Source organism: Pantherophis guttatus, chromosome 15 (assembly GCF_059756535.1).
Source record: "Pantherophis guttatus breed Tessera chromosome 15, ASM5975653v1, whole genome shotgun sequence".
NCBI lineage: Eukaryota > Metazoa > Chordata > Lepidosauria > Squamata > Colubridae > Pantherophis > Pantherophis guttatus.
In genome coordinates, this window is record NC_142077.1 from 3943643 (window position 1) to 3966141 (window position 22499).

The 22499-nt window shown below is 41.8% G+C and overlaps 1 protein-coding gene across 1 annotated transcript; it reads right to left on the reverse strand.

The window, feature by feature from the left end:
* Nucleotides 1-2551: 2551 nt before the first annotated feature.
* On the reverse strand, nucleotides 2552-21439 carry MMP23B (matrix metallopeptidase 23B). Its single transcript, XM_034434868.3, has 8 exons — nucleotides 19704-21439; nucleotides 15192-15340; nucleotides 12875-13014; nucleotides 11008-11175; nucleotides 6445-6609; nucleotides 4602-4712; nucleotides 3872-3998; nucleotides 2552-3136 (listed from the first exon to the last, which is right to left on the reverse strand). The coding sequence occupies exons 1-8, from the start codon at nucleotides 19875-19877 to the stop codon at nucleotides 2962-2964; spliced, it is 1209 nt and encodes a 402-aa protein (XP_034290759.2). The 5' UTR covers nucleotides 19878-21439; the 3' UTR covers nucleotides 2552-2961.
* Nucleotides 21440-22499: the final 1060 nt, after the last annotated feature.

Sequence of the window (22499 nt, forward strand, 5' to 3'; positions counted from 1 at the left end):
AGTATCTGTATAATAGTAACTATACGTAGTCCTCGCCTTACGAGCACAACGGGGGCTAGGGTTTCCGTTGCTAACTAAGGCGGTTGTTAAAAGCCGTGCTGATTTTATGAGCTGCTTTTTTTGCCACACTTCAGCAAATCATTGCGGTTGTTAAATGAATCACATTGACATTAAGCAAGCCCAGCTTCCTCCCATTGATTTTGCTTATCGGAAGCCGGCTGGGAAGCTGGCCAATGGTAATCACATGATCCCAAAACACTGCAGTGTGTACATACATGTGAGTTGCGAAGCATAAACATTTCAATTGCATCACCTTAGGGGTTGCTGCAAAAGTTGTAAATGCAAATTGGTTATAAGTTTTTTTTCCCAGTATTGTAACTTTGAACAATTGGTAAATGGATAGTCGTAAGTCAAGGACTACCTGTAATATGTTATCAGTGTGCCGCAAGCCACCTCTAGTGTCTAAATCTACATGTGTTGTGGCCTATCGGCTGCCAGCCCCTCCAGCAGACAAATCAAATGAGGCCTGGGAGTCAGGGTCAGCATCAGGGCTATTGAGGGGGAAGAGGGAATGGACCTGTCAGAGAGAGAGACAGAGGCAGAGCCTGGACCGTCCATCAGCCCTCAGATGGAGAGTCAACGGCCCCCAGGTCTGGAGGTGGCTGATGAGGAAGAGGAGGAACAGCTGGGTCCAGTGCCTGAAGGCGGAGAGGAGAGCAGTGGAAATCTATGGGCCGGTCCTCGGGACGGAAAAGCCATTACTGCTAGAGAAGCCCCACCCTAGCTCTGGGGATAAAAGGCAGGGGGCGGAGATGAATAGATGTGACAGACAACTATGCATCTCCCTGCGGGACAGACTTGTTAGTCTGTGTTGAGAGATAAACTTTTTTGCCGCAGCTGCCGGCGCTCTTAATAAAGGAATCTCGGGGTTAACTTCAGAGGGTTCGTCGTGTTTGGGGAGCTGGGTCAGGACAGCATGACATCCCCGCACCGCCACAAAATAACAAATCTTATGTGCATTTTCTCCTGTCTTCGATGTTTCTGCTCCTTGCCTTGGGTGGAACCCGAAAATTGGATTAATCCGATAAACCATGATTCAAGCTATGAGTGGAGCCTTGTTATTTGCATGAGGAATGCCTTGACATTCTCTAACGGGGCTGATTAACATTGTTTGCCCGATAAATGTCTTCACGCTTCTAATGTGACTTGCGAACATTATTTGTTGCCCAGGAATGTCTAGGCTTCCTTTGTGTCTGACAAATTGAACTGAGTCAGCGGAGTCATGAACCCATAACTCAGTGGTTATTTCTCAAAACTTGGCAATTTTAAGACGGGTAGAAATTTCCCCAGCCAGCTAAAGTTTTCATTGCCGGGAAAACTAATTAGCCTCAAAGACACGTCTCCGCGTGTTGTAATTACACGATCATTGTCTCACGGCAATAGGGCAAGCGTAAAGTCTTCGCAAGCCACAATAAATATCCGTATGGAAATGCTTTATTTGAGCAGAAGGACGAAAAGGGTACATTTCTGGGGAAATTCCTTAAGGATCAAGAGGTCCTGTACCTTTTCCAGAAACTATACCTGAGTTGGCAAATTCTTTCAAAGGCCGTTTTTTTAAAAAAATGCGTAACAGATGCAAAGGTTTAACGAAGGAATTCTTCTTTTGATCCTTTTTTTTCCCCTTGCTCCCTAAACATGGTAGAAAACAGCTTGTAAATTGGAGGAGTACATGATCTCTAATCTTTTAAGTAGTGCGTGAAACTTGCAGACTTGTTTCGCGTAAGGTCTGCTTTGCGGAAATAACTCGGCACAGGAATTTCATTCTATGCTGGGATCTTTTACTAAATTGTAGAACGATGAAGGCCTTGGCTATAAAATGTGAGTTGCACCTCTGTTGTGAAAAAAAAAATCCCGAAAACTATACTACAAGAGGTTTATTTAGGTGGGGAAATTGGAGGAAGGATGTTATATATTTATTTATTTATTGTATTTATTGGTTCGATTTATATGCCGCCCTTTCTCCGGAGACTCAGGGCGGCTTACAATGCGTTAAGCAATAGCCTTCGTCCTTTTGTATATACCTGCTTAGTAGGGCTTTCGCCCCCCCCCCAAAGTGGTGTTCTTTTTTTTATACAAAGTCAGCTTATTGCCCCCACAATCCGGGTCCTCAATTTTACCTACCTCGGAAGGATGGAAGGCTGAGACAACCTTGAGCCTGGTGAGATTTGAACTCGCAGTAATTGCAGGCAGCTGGCAGCTAAGTCCTACTTAACAGCACTTTAGTCTGCTGCACCACCAAGCTCATATATATATTTTCTGAGGTTTTCGCGGGTATTTGTATGTAGGTCTTTGGTTATTCGGGTTTTCTCCCGCGTAAAATTGGAAGTGTCTTGGTGACGTTTCGATGAAGTCTCATTCGTCATCTTCAGGCTGGTGTTTTCGGCTTCGTGCTTCTAGGAGCAATGTGAGATCGCAGCTGTCTCTTCCTTTCAGCCTGAAGATGACGAATGAGACTTCGTCGAAACGTCGAAAAGACATCTTGAACAGCTCTGGGAAAGAGGAAAAGATTTCCTTTAATTTAATTTAATAAACCAATCTTGGTGACAGCACCAAGGTCCAGATTATAGCAGAAAGTAGGTGAAAATATAAGTGTAAAATGGTTAGCAACTTTTAAAAAAATAAGCATCTCTTTTAGCTCATGTTGTCGTCCCTTTGGACTCCTTTATGACTTCGACTACACTTCCTATCATCCCCAGCAGGCTTGGCCAAGAATATAAAACACGTGGAAGAAACCAGTATTTTTGCAGTCTCCTTCTGGAAGGGGTAACCTGGGAAAGCTGGTTTTTGTGAGTGTGGATCGGCTGTTGAAAGTGCAATAGGAGAACAGAGGGGAGGAAGGGGAGGGGACCCACAGAGAGTGACTTGGGGGGGGTCTGTAAGTCCTTGCACAGAAGTCACACATTAATGCTTCAGCCTGACTCTCCAAGAATATGTGGTCAAAACTTTGGACTTTTTCTTCACGATGCAAGTATACGTTCCTTCGTTGATGGCGTTGGCTATGATGCTCATGTGGTCGCCATTCAGAAACAGGTAGCCAGGATAGGAATATTCTAGCAATTCTTTCTCCTTATACCAACTGCATGAAAAAAGGAAAGGGGAAGGAAGGAAGGAAGGAAGGAAGGAAGGAAGGAAGGAAGGAAGTGGAAAAAAGAAAGGAGAGAAAGAAAGAAACAGGAAGGAAGGAAAAAGGAAAGGAAGGAAAAAGAAAGAAACAGGAAGGAAGGAAGAAAAAATGAAGGAAGGAAAAAAAAACAGGAAGAAAGGAGAGAAAGAAGGAAGGAAGGAAAAAGGAAAAGAAAGAGAAAGAGAAACAGGAAGGAAGGAAGGAAGGAAGGAAGGAAGGAAGGAGAGAAAGAAGCAGGAAGGAAGGGAAAAGAAAGAAACCAGAAGGAAGGAAGGAAAAACAGGAAGAAAAAAGGAAAAGAAAGAAAAAACAGGAAGAAAGAGAAAGAAAGGAAAAGGAAGGAAGAAAAAAACAGGAAGGAAGGAAAAAGGTAAAGAAAGAAGGAGAGAAAGAGGAAGAAAGGAAGAGGAAAAAAACAGGAAGGAAGGGAAAAGAAAGAAACCGGAAGGAAGGAAGGGAAAAGAAAAAAAAAAGAAAAAGAATAATTAGTTTGATCAACTGTACAAAGTTTAGCCCACGCAACCTGCTTAATAACAGATCCCACATGGAGATCTTTTTTAGTCTGTAGGTTTGGCAGCTACGAAACGATGCCAATCCAGGGGAGGAAAAAAAGGACATTTTAGCCTTTAAAACTTTCTCTCTTGCATTCTTCTCAGAGTCCCAAAAATCCAGATGCGAGTAACTTACTAAACTTTCCCCTTTTTGTGAATGATTTTCTGGCCACATCGGAAAGTAACGTTCCGGCCTTCAGGGACGAGCCTGGTCTTCATCCTTGGCGGCGGTGGGGTCGGTATCACCGTCGGAAAAGGGAACGCTGAAAAGTGGGAACAACAGAGGCATCGGCTCAGAATTAAAACCAGGGAACAAACGCAGCTACCCCTCGCCAAAAAATTTTTAAAAGTGATGCGTGATCCAGAATAGCGATCTTTTTAGGAAATTCCCTGGCTTGCATTTGATCCGTTAAATCTGCTAAATTCCTAAATTTCTTTTCGCAGTTTTCGTTGCCGATTGATTTCACTCTGCAAATAGTTCGTTCTTCGTCTTTGGAATTGTTTTCATGTCACGACCCGCCCAGGCCAGATGTGAAGCAAATGATGATGTTTTGCTGGGACTGTCATTTCCTCCCCTCCCGAATCTATTTAGAAAACAAATTGGGGGTTTTGAATTTCCCAAAGACGGTTGGATGATGCAGAGAGATTCCCAAACTCTTGGGAAAATATTAACACCAGCAGTTCCTTCCTACTAAAAACTAATTATTTTATAGCAACTTTAAGAGGGGTGGACTTGAATTCCCATGACTGGCTGGGGAATTCTGGGAAATTCTCAAAGTTGAGAAATTCTCAAAGTTGAGAAATACTTGCGTAGAGGATCCATTGCCCTTTTTACTACACAATTCACCACAAAATGTGAGAATTACCCAAGCAAAAGTCACAGCTGTAGGGACAGTGTTTTTTCATAAACCGTTGGCGCGTTCGACAGTACCCTTTCCGACTCCACGACGGGCATATAAACAGTCGGTCTTTGCAGCCTGGAAAGAAATGTTTAAAAAAAAACAACAGGATTTCACTTTAAAAATGCCCAAGAAGAAAAGGTAGAAACGTCATCATTCAAATGACTGAACTGATTGGACTCTACTCTTAACACAAAAGCGAGGTTTTGGCGGCCAAACTTAATAAAGCGCCAGACAAATTAATCCATTAGCAGCAAACTTTGATTCTTGCATCACGGCTACGAGTTTGGATTTAGCTGAAAGGTAACAGGCCAGTTTACTTTTCTGGAGGAAACCTGAGGATGGAGCTTAATCCCAACAGCTCAAATTTTTAGCACTTTCTCCTCCTGTGGCATGTAAAAACTGGTATATGAAGCAGCCTCTGTGTCCTCTAAAAGATGGAGCCAATTTAAGAGGGGGGAAAAAAAACACTTTTGTTGATGTTTTCACAGGGTAAAATACACATCTTCTCCCATTCGATCTGTTCTAATTTGCTGAGGTTTTTCAAAGTACGTACTGAGAAACCACCGGCATCGATGCTAGAGGGGGATGAGAAAATACAGTTGATTCCCAGAAAATAAATATTTAGTATAAATGCAAAGAGAAGGAGGACATTTTCAGTTGATTCAGACGGTAGCGAAAATAATTCCACCCATTCTTTGTAAACGGGCGTGGACGGCCCGTTGGCACGAAGATCAACTGGTGGCTACTGCCAATCCAAACAGTTTGAAAAACAAATGGTACAGTAGTATGTATATATATGTGTGTGTGTGTGTGTGTATACATATATACATATATATATATATACATATATATATGTGTGTGTGTGTGTGTGTATATGTATATGTATATATGTGTGTGTGTATATATATATATATATATATATGTATGTATGTATGTATGTATGTATGTATGTATGTATGTATATTGTCCCTTCTCCACTGTCTCAGAGGCTGTCCACCAGCTCAATGCTCTCTGTTCCAAGCTGAAAAACATCCTTCAGCTGAATTTTAGGGTTGGATTGGAAACCTATCATTTTCTCTGCCCGGCGTGTTCTGACTTTCAGAGGCCCATAGAAGACAGTCTGGGGGAACTCAAAGCCACCGCGTGCTGAAGTCCTCGTCCAAGAATTTGGCTAGATAATGCTGCCTTCATGAGGGTTAGGATTGACTTTAAACCATTTTAATTTAAATTTTAAAACCCATGCCCTGTGATTTCTCCATGCAGACACTCTCCTCCGGGTGTTTTAATTCCTTCTTGCCTTTTTACAAACCTAAACCGGGATTTTAAAAATCCAGTTCTCCAAATCGGAGTCCTTTTGCACAGTCGCTTTTTCCAAAGGCAGCTTTTTTTCCCCCCGAAGACCTTTCGCTTCTCATCCAAGAAGCTTCTTCGGTTGTGAGTGAATGCTGGAGAACGGAAGGGTTTAAATTCCTTGCAGTCACCTGGTCCATTAGCCCTCTCCCTTAAAGTCTTCAAGGAAAAACAAAGTAAGTCCAATTGCCTTTTGGAAAAAAAAGTATCTTTGGGACAACTCTGCAAAAGGACTAAGATTCGGGGAACTGGATTTTCCCTGCGTAGGACTGTAAAAAAGGCAAGACGCAAGAAAACCACGAGGAGAAATTTTGCACAGTTGTTCCCTCCGTTCGGGCCTAACTGCACGAGGCAGCTACCAGCGCTCTTTTTATCAGGAAAATTGGCAAAGGAGATGATTAAATCATCGTTCCAACATTCTTCCTTTCCTCCTGGGCAACCGATGGCGCTTGCTTACCGTAAAGCCGGTACATTCCCCACATCTCGTCCTGCGAGATCGTGTTCTTCCCCGTCAGGGTTGCGTTCACATGCATCAAGGCGTTGGGATCCAGAGAGTGCATAAGACCTAACGCGTGGCCAATTTCGTGGGCAGCCACGTGAACCAGGTCCGTCAGCCAGACTCCTTTAAAAAAAATAAAAATAAAAATAGGAACCTAATTAACTGGTTGAATTGCAAGGAGGAAAACATACAGTGTGTTATAAAAGGTATTCGGATTAATTTAGGGCTTGGCGATGGAAAATAAAACACAACAATAGTCCTCGACTTAAAACAGTTCATTTAGTGGCCAGAATTTACAACTGCACTGAAAAAATGACCGTTTTTCACCCTTAACGACCGTTGCCGACTTGTATTTACGACGGCCGCAGCGTCCCTGGCTCACGTACGACCTGACAAGCGGAAGCCAGATTCCTTTAACAAACGTGTTAGCTCACTTAAACAACCGCAGCAAGAAAGTTCGTAAAAAGGAGCAAAGCTCCCTTAACGACCGTCTCGCTTAAGCAGCCGAAATGTTGGCACTCAATTGTCGTTGAGTCGAGGACTGCCTGTACTTTCGTTATAACGTTGCTGCAGCCTTGATCTGGGTAGCTAACGCGAACTGTCATTTTGCAACTCTTTCTCCGCTCTGCAAAAGGGCAGGATTCCCAAATGGTTGGAGAACTCACTTTCCAGCTCATTCTTCTTGAAAACACAAGAGGTTAGATAGAAGATTCTTTCCTTCGAGCCCCAAGCAAATCATCCCCCAACCCTTTTTTCCTTAATTTAAAACAGAAGCGGCAGTAGCAAATAAAGTTGATTCAGCTGCTCTTGAATTGTAATTACTCCGTGTCCTGGATTAAAGTCCCTCTCTCATCTAGCCCAAAGGATTTATTTTTTTCCATTTAAAAAAAATAAATGAAAGATTGAAATATTGAAATCAACAACCCTGCCTTGACTCCCAAGCTGCAGCTGTCTTGAAATTTAAGTCATGCAAAAAAAATTCTAGTTTTTATCGCTCTGTCTTTCTAAATAAGGAAATGCTCGCAAACTTGTCTCGAGGAGTTAATTCTCTGATGTTTGGGGCACCAGAAAGGAAATAACAGATTTTCCTTGTCTTGGAGACAAAGTACATCTGCCACCAGGGATTTCGCCGTTGTAAAAAAAATTTCCTGTTTCCTGATCAGAATAAATCCCAATGTCGCTCTGCAAAGTTTTGAGATTAGTTTTATGAGCGAATAATTTTGTCTCCTTGTTTTCGGTCCTTAGAGAAAAAGGCTGTGTGAGGTTGACAATCCTTTAGAAGAGATTATTAAAAACAGGTTGCAAACTAATATTCAACATTAGGGAGGTCAGGTCTTGTCTCCCAGATCTTTTCGACAAAGCCCCAATAAATCAAAATGTTTCTTATGAAAATGATTCCCTATTGGATGGGCAGATTAACCATCCCATCATTCAAATTCAAATTTTTCTTTTCTTATTTTGAATAAGATCTTGGCACTCTGTAGCTTGAAAGAAAGAGCAGCAAATTTTCCTTCTGCAGTATAGGCCAAAATTGGGGGAAACTTTTGGGAAAAGCTGTATTTTTGAGGTTTGATGGCTAATAACACTTTTTTTGGGGGGGGGGGAGTTTCAAGCTAATCCTATTCCACTGCTGGAATGGCCTGGGAACACCCCAGACCTTCACCCAATTGAAAATCTATGGAGCCGACTAAAGAAACTTGTTAGCCAGAAGCAACCCAGCAATAAAACCCAGTTAATAGAAGCCATCATTCAATCTTGGTTTCCCATGATAACAGCTGCAGAATTCAAAGGCTTGGTTCACTCCATGGGAAGAATTTGTAAGCCGTCATTCATGCTAAAGGTTACCCAACTAAGTATTAACTGACATGGGGATCATTTTTGTATATCTCATTTTTTTTCTACGTGTTTCACTTTTCTTCTTTAGACTGTAACTGCTATTCTAATAAGTCCTTCATCAAAGTTATTGCATTACATTCTTGATTAAATTATCTTTCCGTCGATATATAATTTTATGGTACTACTCCCCCAAAAAAGTAGCTAGTTTTAGAAAATACACTTTCCACAATTTTGGCCACTACTGTATATTCTTCCCAAATGGGGCATCAGATAGCCAGTATCACAAACTTGAAGATGCTAGAAACCTCAAGACAGTGGAGTTGTCCCGTTGTCTCTCTGCATGCTGCATCTTGCTGGGTTTCCCAATAACTCTCCTTGGGGTGAGGATTATTTATACCATCAGGCCACCGATGGATCATTCGGGAACCCTGATTTGCTATTTTCCAATCCCTCTCTGCAGAGGCAGGCCCAGAACAGGGACTCGTACAGAGACACATCAGACAGATTCTTTAAGGGAAGCATGCTTTTTTAAAACAAAAACCTTAATGGGGAAAAAGGCTCATCTTGAACCAAAGGGCCATCTGTTTAGCATTTTATGGAACTCTTTAAAAACAAATAACAGTGGCCACTGAGCTCCCACAAAGTCTGCAGAAGGAAAAAAAAAAAAAAGCCATCATCCCAGATGGGAGAAAAATGTAAACAGCGTTTTTGTTTTTCCGATGAGAAAGGGAGCATGACAAATGCTCGATAACGCTCGGCGCTTTTGGGGTCTCGGCCAGCAGCAACAGTTAAGCAAAAACGTCAGTTTTCAGCTGGCAGGAATATTTTCACCAGCGCGCGACGTTCTTTAATTTGAAAGGCATCGGCTGGCGAAATCTCGACAGGCCGGAAAAAGCAACCCCGAGAAACTCCGCCTAACGTCATACGGATCCATTCAGTAACTTGAGTGTAGGGTCTTCAGGATGCCAGTAATTTTGACGCTGATTTCTACTTTATTGCAAAACAAAAGTTAGATACTCGTGGACGTACAACCTCTGATGGGTTTAGTCTGCTCTCACTAGAGGAAAGACTCATTAGGAAAGACTGCAAAACTTTCCAAGGAATAAAAGCCAGGAAAAGCAAAAAAAAAAAAAAAAAACCTAGTTGGAGATGTTCATAGATGTGGAATTATCTGACTTCCTTAAGGACTAGAAGCTTGGTTTAGCAAAACAAAGTGAGAAAGTTGAATACTGCCCGGTGTGAGAATGTAAGATATAGAATATTGGAAGGCACCTTGGAGGTCTTCTAGTCCAACCCCTTGCTTAGGCAGGAAACCCTACACCACTTTAGACAAAGGGTTATCCAACTTCTTCTTAAAAACTTCCAGATCTTCCTCCAGAAGCTAGAGATTATTGGAGCAGAATTAAGACATGGATAGAAGAAATGACTCAACAACACATTGATTTAAAACCTGAGTTGTTCCTACTGGGTATCCTACCAGAGAAAATTAGTAAGGAAAACGTACATTTGATTATACATGTAATAACTGCAGCAAGAATAGTATTCGCACGAAGATGGAAAGCAGAGAAAATCCCTTTAGAAGGGGAAGTAATTAGAAAAATTTTGGACTCTGCAGAGATGAATAGATTAACTTTAAGGATTAAAGAGAAAGAGGAATATTTGAAGATATGGGGGAAATTTTATGATTGGATAGAAAAGAGATATGGATAAAGAATTTGATAAGCAAACAGGAGAAAGTTACATTAAATATATGTACTTTGGGGGAAATATTGAAATAGAGAAATGAGATCTTCCAAGGAAGAAATAAGAAGAGGAGGAGTAATAAAAAGAAGAAGTCACCGAAGAAACACCGAGATGACACACGGAAGGACTGATGTATTATATGTTTCTTTTAAAAAAAAAAGACTTCCATCCAGATCTTCCTTGCATTGAGTTCAACTCTTTGACGCCTTCGTAGACGTATAGGTAGTCCTTGACTTACGACAGTTCGTTTAGTGACCGTTTGAAGTTACAACGGCCCTGAAAAAAGTGATTTGCGACCTTCTGACAAAGTCCAAAGGGAAGCCAGATTCCCTTAACAGCCGCGTTAACCCATTTAATGACTGCAGCGATTCACTTAATAAAAGTCTAAAAAAAATGGGACAAAACTCACCGAATAATTTTTTCAATTAGCAACATAAATTCTGGATTAAAATTGTCCTAATTCAAAGACTACCTGTATTCATGTTTTTCTTGGCAATAACCCAACAATGGTTTGGATAAAGTTTTTTTTTTTTTTGCTTAGTCAGCCCATTATACAGCCTGGAACTAAATATCTAAAGCCAAATTGGTCTTCATCTCTCAAACATCACAGTCTTATATATATATATATATGATTCATGGATGTCAAATCCAATACTTTTAAAATTTGCAACATGTTTGCTGAATTCCCTTTCATCCGGTTCCAGGATCTCTTAATTGCTGTTGGATTTATAGCTGATTTTTTTTTCTCCTACAGACTTTCAATTTTGTTCCTTTCTCCAGTCCTTTTTTTTCCTCCATTCCCTTCTACCTCCGATCTTTATCAACCAACCTCCTTTTATTCTTTTCGACTCAAATTTTCCTTTCCCGGCTCAATTCTTTTTTTTTTCTTCTTACAAATAAGGCCGGATAAGGGGATCCTGGGATCTATCCCAGCTCACTTACCCTTTTTCCAGCTGAACCGAGTGTCCCCGACAATCCAGTACTCATGGTCGTCAAAATGGATCTCTCCCGTCTGTGGGAAAAAGGCGTGGGCTAACTCGCCCGTGATCCCATCGAAACAGTGGTGGATCTGCGATTCCACGCAATCCGTGTGGTTGATGGGGTAGAAACCTGGAAGGTTAAGTTTGTAGGGCGGGGAGAAAAAATTGAGATCACTTCATATCTACAAACCATTTCCTTTTCTCTCTTCTGGGCATCCCCAAGTGTTGTTTTTCAACTTTACAGCTGTTCATGCAACTTCGAGTGGACTTCAACTCCCAGAATTCCCCAGCCATGCTGGCTGGGGAATTCTGGGAGTTGAAGTCCACACCTCTTAAAAGTTGGGTCACGTTCCGCAAACATTGTCGCCTTTGAATGCCAGAGTTTAACTTGCAACGGAACCCAGGAAGGGAAATTCTGACGTGCATCCTTCCGTGGCCATATTTAATTGGAATGAATAGCATGCAAAATCTCATTTTTATTTATTTTTAGTCCTGAATCCCCACTTATAATTCGATTTTTAGAACGTGATCCTCGCCCTACTTCTTGTGCCCAAGCAAACCATTTTAGAAATCTTGTGTTAACCCACAAACTACTTCTTTTTTTTCTCTCTCTCTCTCATTTCCACACAGCACCCAGCCAACTTCGAGACCTCAAAAGCGCTATCTTTGCAACTCCCTCCAGATTTTTTGTGCTCCCAGCCAAACGAACGTTCTGTTTTCAATTTAGTGGCATGCACTGATAGAACGGCATGATCTGGTCAGGCTAAACTATTCCCCCCACCTCCCCACCCCCCACAAAATAATCTGGAAGAACATGTAAACTCTCGCTTCGGCTACCCGATGACCTCGTGCGTTCCAGATGTTGCAGTGTGGCCCTCTGATTTGAAGGAGGGAAGCAAACAAGAAAAATTGGTTGTGCAAAGGCATTTCTGCCTGAGTCATCTCCGCGGTTGACAATCAAGTCGCCAGACTTGCCAACAGAATGAACTGGTAAGATAAAATGTGGGTCTCATTAGGGAACTGAGTCTACGATAAGCCTTAGAAATTGGGCTTTTTTAGGCTTTTCAATCAGTCATTCTTGGTTTCCTGCTTCCCATCTGCGTCCTGCATGACATATAACGCTTCACGGTGCTTTTACAGCCCTCTCTAAGCGGTTGACGGAGTCGGCCTCTTGCCTCCAACAATCTGGGTCCTCATTTTACCCACCTTGGAAGGACAGAAGGCTGAGTCAACCTTGAGCCTGGTGAGATTTGAACTGCCAGATTGCAGGCAGCCAGTAGTCAGCAGAAGTAGCCTGCAGTACTCCACTCTAACCACTGCGTCACCACGGCTCTTATTCCTTAATCATTGCATCCTTAATCTTTTCTACTCCTTGTCACGTAATATTACAGGCAGTCCTTGACTTATGAGCACAGTTGAGCCCAACATTTCTGCTGCTAAGTGAGACAGTTGTAAAGCGAGCTTTCCCCCTATTTTACGACCTATCACACCACAGTGGTTAAATGAATCCCTGCCGTTGTTAACGCTAGTCTGTCACACGGTTATTAAGTGAATCTAGTTTCCTCGTTGACTTTGTTTGTCGGAAGCTCACAAAAGGGGATAAATACGAACCAGTTGCTTAAATTGATCTGAATTTTGATCTTCATGGCCATGGGGATGCCGCAATGGTCGTTAAGTGTGAAAAATAGTCATACGTCGCTTTTTTTCACTGCCGTTATAACTCCAGTCACTGAACGAACGGCTTGTAAGTCAAGGACTACCTGTATACAGAGCAGTAATTTCAGGATGCTTCCGTCGGAAGCGAAATTCGGCGCCGTGAAGGTACCTACCAATTGTCAGGTTGCTGGAGGTACTCCCTGACACTTCACGGAAGGTGAACGGGGAGACATCGCTCCACATACGGAAAGCTGCGGTCAGTCCTTTCCTGGTCTGGCTTTTGCTAATCAGGTTTTTGGGGAACGACAGAATTCTGCAGGGGAATACAAAAAAATAAGCTAAGAGTTCACCCCAGATTCCCGCCCGGGTTTGACTTCGGCTGAGGACCAACCACCAAATTTGGGCTATGAAAAGTTAAAAACCAGGACAAATTCCTCCGTGTGTCTTGATCATACTTGGCCAAATAAAATATTGTTGTAGAAAGGATGCACTTTCCATAGTTCTAAGGAGCGCAGGCTGGCTGAGGAATTCTGGGAGTTGAAGTCCACAAGTCGTAAAGTTGACACGGCTATGGAGGGTCTTTTTTCAATACACTTTATTAAGCTTTTATTACATTAAAAACATAAAAAAAAATACTTCACTCAAGAACAGCTATTTGTGGTGTTTTTCTTGTGACGATAATTCGTGCGTTATTTACAAATATTAAATTGTGCGTATTTACATTCTTATTCTATCTATTACTTATGCTTTATAACTATCTATCTTTAATCTGTCTCCGTTCCATCCAGTTCCCACACATTGTAAAATATCAATGCCTCTTTATCTTTTAGACTCAGCGTTAATTTGTCCATTTCTGCGCAATTCATGACCTTTTGTATGATGAACTGTTTTGTCTTTAATAGGGACAATCCTTACAGCTCTGTTTTTTTTGTCTCCCTCCCTCTCGGCACCCAACAGGCTGAAGCAAAGAAAGAACAAAGTCTACCAATAGCATCTTTTTTTCTCCGATTGAAGATACAGGTATTCGTATATTTGTTTGTAAAGCGAAACGTATCAAAACTTCAACTTAAAAGGACAAATATGAGCTAAAAGCCTTCAGAAGGAAAACCCAAGTCATGCATGAGGATTGCTGTGTGGCCAGCTGGGTCTCATCTGCCAATCTTGACTTTGGCATGGCGTTGCCAACAATAATGTTGCCTGCCGCCATTTCTGCACCGGCTAAAGGTTTGTTCCAAGCAAGGGCTGTGTGTGTGTGTGTGGATTTAATGTCCCTTTTCGTGCCAACCCTTCAAAAGGTTGGGTTTCTCATTTCCTCCATTTCCAATTCGAAAGTGGGCAAGCATAAATTTCAAAAAATTAAAAGAGGAAAAAGGATTCCAACGTCCATCAAATCTTAGCCCATCCATGATCGTTCCAAGCAGGACTTGGTTTTTTTTTTTTCCCCCTTTGAATCTGTGATCTCCATGCAAAGGAATCTTTGTCCTTCCAAAGATTGGAAGTGGGAGGGGGGAAAAAAAGATGGCGTTGGGTCCAAATTTCTATCCAAACATCTCATTCTTGGCACCTCCCAAGGCAAAATTCATTTTTTCAGAGTTGTGCAATGTCGTTTGCAGTTTCTTTTATTTTTTATTATTATTAAATTTTAAAAAAGGACACAAATGCAAACTTTTTTAAGGGTTAACGTAGGGAGTAAAATGCCTATTATTAAGGGAAAGGCCATTTATGGTAAGTAGGATTCAGGTGTGTTTATTTACTTTAGAAAGTGTGGGGGGAAAAAGTAATTGTTGGGGTGTTTTATTTGTAGCCTGATGTACAAATACAAGAAAATAAGAGATGGAGTGAAAGATTTATGAGACATGAATTTCATGGCGTCATACGAACAGCTCAAAAGAAACGTTTAAAAAAAAAAAAATCCAGACTTTTGGAAACTTAACACAGCCACTCAATTTGAAGTGTCTGCATAAGATTTCTCTCAAGGGAACGATGGTCTGATTTACAACTCTTTGTTTAAGGAACGGATATAACGTGTATTAATTTCAGATTTGGAAATCCGACTCTAAAATTGAAGTATGATTCTGAATGTGAGGAGGGGAGAAATATGAAATCTGTGGGTAGTGATAATCTTAGCTGTATTGATTTGAATGCAGCTGATCGAGGCATGTGGGAGGGAGCCTACTGGATCCCTTTTGCTTTTCAGCTCCAATCCAGGAGCCCTCAAGCCGTCGCAGTCACGACAAACCATTTTATACCAAATTTAAGAAAATTCCACATCCTTGGTTTAAATTTGGGTGACTGCCATAGTAGTGCTCTTGACTCAGGGGGAAAAAAAACAACACCTAAATATTTAATTCTGGTTGCTTCCTCCTCACTATCCTTCATTGTTCTTGATTGGAAAGATTCTTCCCCATCTTAGCATGAATAGAAACCAACTCTGGTTTCTATCGATGATGGTGTCAAATTTAGCACTGGGGGAAAAGAAAACATCCTTACTTGTATGTTAAGTTGAAATGATCCCATTTGAGACGTCCAGGCGTCAGCGTGTAACGTTTTTTCCGGAGATGAGGCAGTGGAGGTGGGAAGGGCACTTTTCGAAGACCCAAGTTAACTCCAAGGTTTGCACCAGGTAGGGCCGTGTCTCCCTTAAACACAAGAGGAACAAATCAGAAGCTTTGGAGCAGAACCTTCAAACAGCTCACAGACCAAGTCAGTTTCTCAGCATTTTCCCCATCTCTTTTGCAGCAGCCATTTTTTTCCCCCCCTGGAAAAGTCATTTTCTCTCTTGGTTCTCCAATCGAAACTAATTTAAATCAATTGATCTTAGGTCAACACCCTTTAGATATGATGGATTTTAAGCTTCCTTCCATCAGCCCGTTTATGCCACAGATTGTAGATGTCTGGATGACACCAGATTGTCTACTCTAACCTTACTAAATCAGACAGGAGCCAGGAAACCCAGGATATTTTCCAGGAAAAAAAAACAAGCTTTTCCAAGTTACTAGCTCCTGGGGTCTATTTCTCGGAATTCAGTTGCCACTGGATCTGGTGTTTCCATTTAGCAATTATGGATATTAGCTGTTTATTGTCTTTCCAAGATTCAACCAGCCTCCTTATTTAAAGACAAACCAAGCCGGTAGCCTCCCTTAGATTTTTGGAAGGAGATTAAAAAAAAAAAAAAGAAAAAAAAGTCATCTGTTGTATAATAAAGCATTTTTGCACTTTTTTTTCCTAAACCGGCTCATTTGTGCAAAAAAGGAGTTTTGCGCTCTGTGCAAAAATATGTGGTTTTAGGGGAACGGGGCCAAGATCAGGAAAAGGCAAGGAAAGAGGAGACCAAATGCACAAAATAAGTTTTAAAAAAACTCTTTTAGAAATGGAATAAAAGCCACAGCTGATTAATTCGCTCACTTCTGCCCTGAAGGCGAAGCAAAGGGGGGGTAAACAATAAATAATTTGAGCAGGAAAAAGTAATCTTGAATTTCGCCCTATGAATTTCAGAGTCGCAAGAACCCCCCCCTCCTCAAAAGACGTCTCTGTACCGAAAAGCTGTTGGTTTATTTTTATTTATGTTTTTTTTTAAAGAGCTGGAACCAAGACAAATATTGGCCTAGCTTTTATGCCGCTCTTCTCCACTGTTTCCCGAACCAAATAATCACAGCGGGCGCCTGCCATACGACCTCAGCGGTTGAAGGTCAGCCAATTCTGGCCTTATAGATTTTGGGGAGGGAAAAGCTCACCCACCGGAAGAGAAGAAGAAATATATATATATATACGTTCAAGACATTAAAGCTTTTGATGGATGGCTGCTGGTAACCAAGTCTCCAGCTTCACCCCAGCTTTCGTCGCTGCAAAAAAGTAAGTGACATAACCGCCGACATTGAATTGATGGTCTAGGAGTTTTACAGCAATGTATAAATTGCTGTCAAACTCTCTTAACAGATGAACAGAGGTTATCCGAAGGAAGTATTTATAGTTGCAAATTTATATTTGCTGATAAAGAGATAAAGGGAGACTAGTATAGATCTCTTTCAAGCTATTTAGCTCTCATCAGCTAGCCATTATCGGCAAATATAAATTTGGTATAAAATGGTTTGTCGTGAATGCGACTGCTTGAGGGCTCGTGGATTGGAGCTGAAAGGCGAAAGGGAAGAAGTATGCCCCCTCCCATATTGGGGTAGACCAGGTGCTTCGACAGAAAAACATTTAATCTCTCCCCTGGCTCAAGCTGATAAAGGGAAGACAGGCTTGTTTTAAAAGGGCCTGGTGGCTCAGCAGACTGATAGCATTGTGATTAAGACCAGCTGTCTGCAATTACTGTAAGTTCGAATCTCGCCAAGGCTCAAGGTTGGCTCAGCCTTCCATCCTTTCTAAGGTAGGTAAATTGAGGACCCAGATTGTGGGGGCAATAAGCTGACTTTGTATAAATATACAAAAGGATGAAGGCTATTGCTTAGCGCATTGTATGCCGCCCTGAGTCTCCGGAGAAGGGCGGCATATAAATCAATTTTTTTTTAAAAAAAGAAAATTGAGACATTGGTTTATTTCCAGGGCAACTGAAACTCAGTAGGATGAAAAGGAGCAAATCTCAAGGAGTCGAAATCTGCAACCCGTTAACCAGAAGGAGGTTTTGTGATATCACATATTTGACATTTCTCCTCCTCCTCCTCCTCCTGAGAAGCGTCTTCGGAATTTATGCCTGGACGTTCAGAGAAACCAAGGATCCAAAAAATCCTGCCCTCATGTTCTTATCTAGCTTGGGAGTATCATGAAAATTGCATGGCTGCCGCCTCCTTCTCCTCGCCAAAACCTCGCTCCAAGAAGTATTAAATCCAAATTAAATGGTATTAAATCCAAAATTTTGGGGGGGCTGGAGAGCTAAAGTTGCTCCTTTTTTAAGGATTTCTCTCCCGTTAGAAAAGGAACCAGGGTTTTTTTTTTTGACTACTGAAAGGCCTCTCCAAACTCCAGCCCTTCAAAGGCAATTCCTCGATATTCTCAATTTTGCTCATCTCAGCAAAAAAAAAAAAAAGGGGGGTGGTGGGGAGAACCAGGGCTGGATGAGTCACTCAGCTGCTGCGCTTAAGTAACAGAGAACTGGCTTTTTTGGAAGTCCTCCAACTTCTCCATGGCTTTCCTCCATGCCAACTTTTTCTCCTTGGATTTGCACTTTTCCTCCAGTTGCGGCAGGAGTAACGTCTCCGCCGCTGGCCTCTTAAAATTTTAAGTTTGGAAAAGGCCTGCTTGCATGGCTTTTGCGGGCACGAGGAAGAGATTCAGAGGTTCAGGAAGAAGAAGGGAGAATGTAAGAATGTTAAGATCTTCTAGTTCCAGAAGGGGCATCGCTGATAGATTTAAACAAGGGCGATGTCGTTTGAATTGATCCGGTTTCTGGGATCTTTTACCCCGGAGCTGGATATATGAGAGAGGATTGACAAAGCGCTCTGCGGATTCTCTCAGGAAAATCCCAATTGCTGGTTTGCAAATCTCTGTGCAAAAACAACCACAAGGGACTCAAAAGAGGGGAATCATTTTGCCACCAGATGTTGTGAGTTTTGCCAGCATCCTTCAGCGCTGCCCTAAGGCCACATCTGCTAAATCTCTTCCCCCCAGAAACACGGTTAGCTTGCAAAGCACGTTGGCGCATTCAGAAATGAGACCTCAGGCTCAAACTTCCCCCTCCTTGTCTATTTGAACGGACAGCGCCTGACGGAATGCCTGGCCCTGGGAAGGAAGGAAGGGCTGTGCACACACTGGGCTTAGAGCCAAAGAGTTGAGTTAAAAAAGAGAGAGAGAGAGAGAGAGATAAAGGTAATCCGAAAACTATTCACTAAACTTGTGGCTGCAAGTTTGATAATGGAAGACAGCAGAGAAACGGAGATATTCAGAGAATCAGACAGGCTGGGAGGCAACTTCAGATGTCGAGTTTCTTGACAAAAATGAAGCTCCTGATTTTATTGCCATTATTTCGCATAGATAGATAGATAATAGAGAGAGAGATAGATGATGATTGATAGATAGATAGATAGATAATGATAGAGAGATAGAAAGATATAGAGAGATGATAGAGAGATAGATACGATAGATAACGATAGATGCTAGATTGGATAGATATATTGATAAATGATTGATAGATGATACAGATCGTAGAGATGATAATGATAGATCGATAGAGATGATAATTGATAGATGGTAGAGATGAATTAGAGATGGAGGTGATTGATAGACGATAGATATATGATAAATAGATTGGATAGATGATATATTGATAAATGATTGATAGATGATACAGATTGTAGAGATGATAGAGGTGATAGATCGATACAGAGATGATAATAGATAGGTAGATGATAGAGATGGAGATGATTGATGATTGATAGATAATAGAGATGATAGAGATGATAGATGATATAGATAGAAAGAAAAAAGAAAAAGAATATATATAGATGATAGCTTAGAGAGAGACATAAAGACAGGAACCATTCGCATTCTTTAATGCTTGAAGGTTTTTTAATTGTGATGTCTTGTTGCTTATGATGGAAAGGGCCTCGGGAAGCAATTGCAGCCTAAAATGTTGGACTCCAGTTCCCATCATAACAGAATGACAAGAGTCGGAAGGAACTCTGAAGGTCCAACCCCTTGTTCAGGCAGGAAATCCTACACCATTTCAGACAAACGAGATTGGTTGTCCAATCTCTTTTTTTTTCCCCTCCCCATCCATGACCCCATCCCACACCAGGTTTCAAACAGGACGAGGACTCCAACAGTCCATCCAACATGCATAAAGGGAGCATTTGTTTTTGTGGTAGGAAAGAAAACACGGACACGTAGCATTCAAATCCCATCCTGAGGGATTTGAAGCCTTACTCTACTTTTAAGTCTACCTCGCCAGATTGTTGTGAGGGTATCGGGGTGGAGGGGGTAGGGTGGGGCTTCCCACAGAACCCCTTGGAAGAGAAGCGAGCAAGATAAATCAAAACAGTCGTATTTTAAATATCAGCGGCTTACCTGGCTCATCTGGGCTTCTCTTGCAAACGAATCTTCCAAAACCACCAGAAGAATTAAAAGCAGGAAAATGCCGGTGGAATTTCCAGAGCTTGGATAATATTGATGTTTCTTCTGCCTGCCAGCAGGCAATGAAAAAGGAGAAACGCTCGCAGAAAGACTTTTGAACTGCTCCATGGCTGCATTTAATTAAAACCGAACGCGAAAGAAGAATTAACCCCGGAGGAAATTCAACCCCACTTTGCAAAGAGGCAAGATTGAAGTTCTGAAAAGTTAGGCTGAGATGGCAAAATTTCCTGGAGTGCTGAGAATTTTTCTGGGACGATGGGAAAAGAAAAAAAGATGCCAACGCCAAGGTTTGAGTCTCTTGACAGGCTCCGCCAGGAAATCTCTGCTTGTGGAAGAAGGGAATGGAGAAGGAAAGAGGGAAAACAGCTGGAAAGGAAAAGGAGAGCTAAGCCAGCTGTTTCAGCATCTGGATGAGGGCGGCCCTAGATCCCTGTGTGCACACAAGGAGGAGGAAAATGATGGACTCCCAATCAGTGGATTCTGAGCACATATGCACACGCCTTGAATCTTTTTATCGATGGGATCTGTTCCACAGCCAGAGATCCACCCATGAGCTTTGAGGATCTGATCTGCAAGAGAGGAATTTTTTGCATTCGCCGGGCTGATGCCCCCCTGTGGGGATCTTTCGGCCTCCATGTTGGTGGGCCCTGTTTGCAGTGTTTTAATTTCATTTTGTGTGTGTATTTGTGTGTGTGTGACTGCATTGGTCTCCTTTGGGGGAATTTTATTTCACAAAGAACTTCACGGCGAAAAAGCTCATCCGCAGCTTTTCCGTAGGAAGCTCCGCTTAGGAGCCAAATTTCTCTGTAGAGCTTTAGCCTACCTCGCAGGGCTGTTGGGGAAAGTCAAAGAGGGAGAACTCGAATCGGCGCCTGGCGCTTTGGGAGGTGAAGGGGTGCCCAGCCTTGGCAACTGGAAAACTTATGTACTTCAACTCCCAGACTCACCTGTCTTCAAGTTGCCAAGGTTGGAAACTCCTCATTTAGAGGGTCTCGCAATCCTTCCCCCCAGTGGGCACTTTTTTTTTAAAAAAAGTCCACAGCCGCTTTCCAGATTTCGAGGTATGGAGGTGAAAATCGACAGCTTGAAAAATAGGAAAAGCTTTATGAAGTTCTTATGCCATCGAGTTTTAACGGGTTTTTCTCCCAAGGAAATGCCAAAGACAACAAGTGGGATGTAACAAGAAGTAAAAACGCTTAGCAAATATCTATCTTGCACTCTTGGATATTTTTAGACAACTGAAACAATTGGGAGGTTGTGTGTTAAATTCGTTGCAGGCCTTACTGCTGAAACAATAGGGACTAGAATCTTGTATAATGAATAGTGGTTTTTTTTGGCATTATACCAGAACTGAATTTGCCCCGGAGAAAGTGGATACTGTAAACCTCGAATACACAGTATTAATGCCTTTCTCAGTTCTTTTTCTGTAGTTTCCTTTTTGCTATTTTTTTTTTTTAAAAAAAACACCATCTGCAGTATTTACATGCCTTGACACAAAGCCACAATAAATATTACATAAGCAACACAAGGAACGGTTCTTAAATTCTGGCCATTTTTTTTCTTTTTTCCGTTCTCACATCTGGCTGTTTAATTTGGTCACCTCTCAAAAATCAGTGAATCTGGCTCCGTACAATTTTGGACCAGAGGAAAAAGGAGGGGAAAAAAAAAAAACAACTTCCTCGCAGCCAGAAGCATCTTCACGGATCTTCGTCAAAAGCTTGGTGAAAGTGTGTCTTCTCCATCCATCTTGGATGCCACTAAAAAGATCCCTTGGATAAATTTTAATATGGTTTATATGGCTTTTTCAAAACCCCCCTTTCCAGAACTGCAATTTAGCAGTTCGACTCTCACCAGGCTCAAGGTGGACTCGTCCATCCGAGGTCGGTAAAATGAGGACCCAGATTGTTGGGGGGTAAGAGGCTGACTCTGTAAATCGCTTAGAAGGGGCTGTAAAGCACTGTAAAGCGGTATATAAGTCTAAGGGCTATTGCTAAATGCAACACAGAGCAAGAAAAACAGTAAAAGGACCCTTTGAAAGGAAAAAAAAAAGCTGCTTTCTCCCAAAACTGGTATTCCCCCCCCCCCCCTGCTTTATGGAAAATACCAAACAGGTAGTTTCCATAATAAGCACTGGCCTTGGTAATGTGTAATAACCAGTTATGTCCACAGGATGGCAGACTTTGCTATTCCAGTGATTAAAACAAGGACTACAGGCAATCCTTGATTTACAACAGTTTGTGTAGCGACTGGTTACAACAGCACTGAAAAAAGTGACTTGTGACTTTTTCACACTTCTCCTTGGCGACCTGATCAAAATTTGAACGCTTGGCAATTCATATTTATGACGGTTGCAATATCCTGGGGCGCTTGATCACCTTTTGCAAGCCAGATTCTCATTTAATAACCGGGTTACCAACAACCGCATTGGTTCACTTAACAGCTGCGGCAAGGAAGATTGTAAAATGGGGCAAAGCCCATTTAACAGTTGTCTCACTTAGCAACAGAAATTTGGGCTCAATGGTCGTAGGTCGAGAACTACCTGTGTTGGAATTCCCGGAAGAATTTTTTTAAAAAAAAATAGGCCCTCTAGTGGTGGTTATACATATGGCATCCAGAGCTTTATATGATATTTTTGTGGTAGAAATGTCGGCAAGGTAAGCGGACCATAAATCTACAGGGCTGAGTTATAGTTCATCAAGGTTTATGCCTTTTAAGAAACTGTTGCGACAC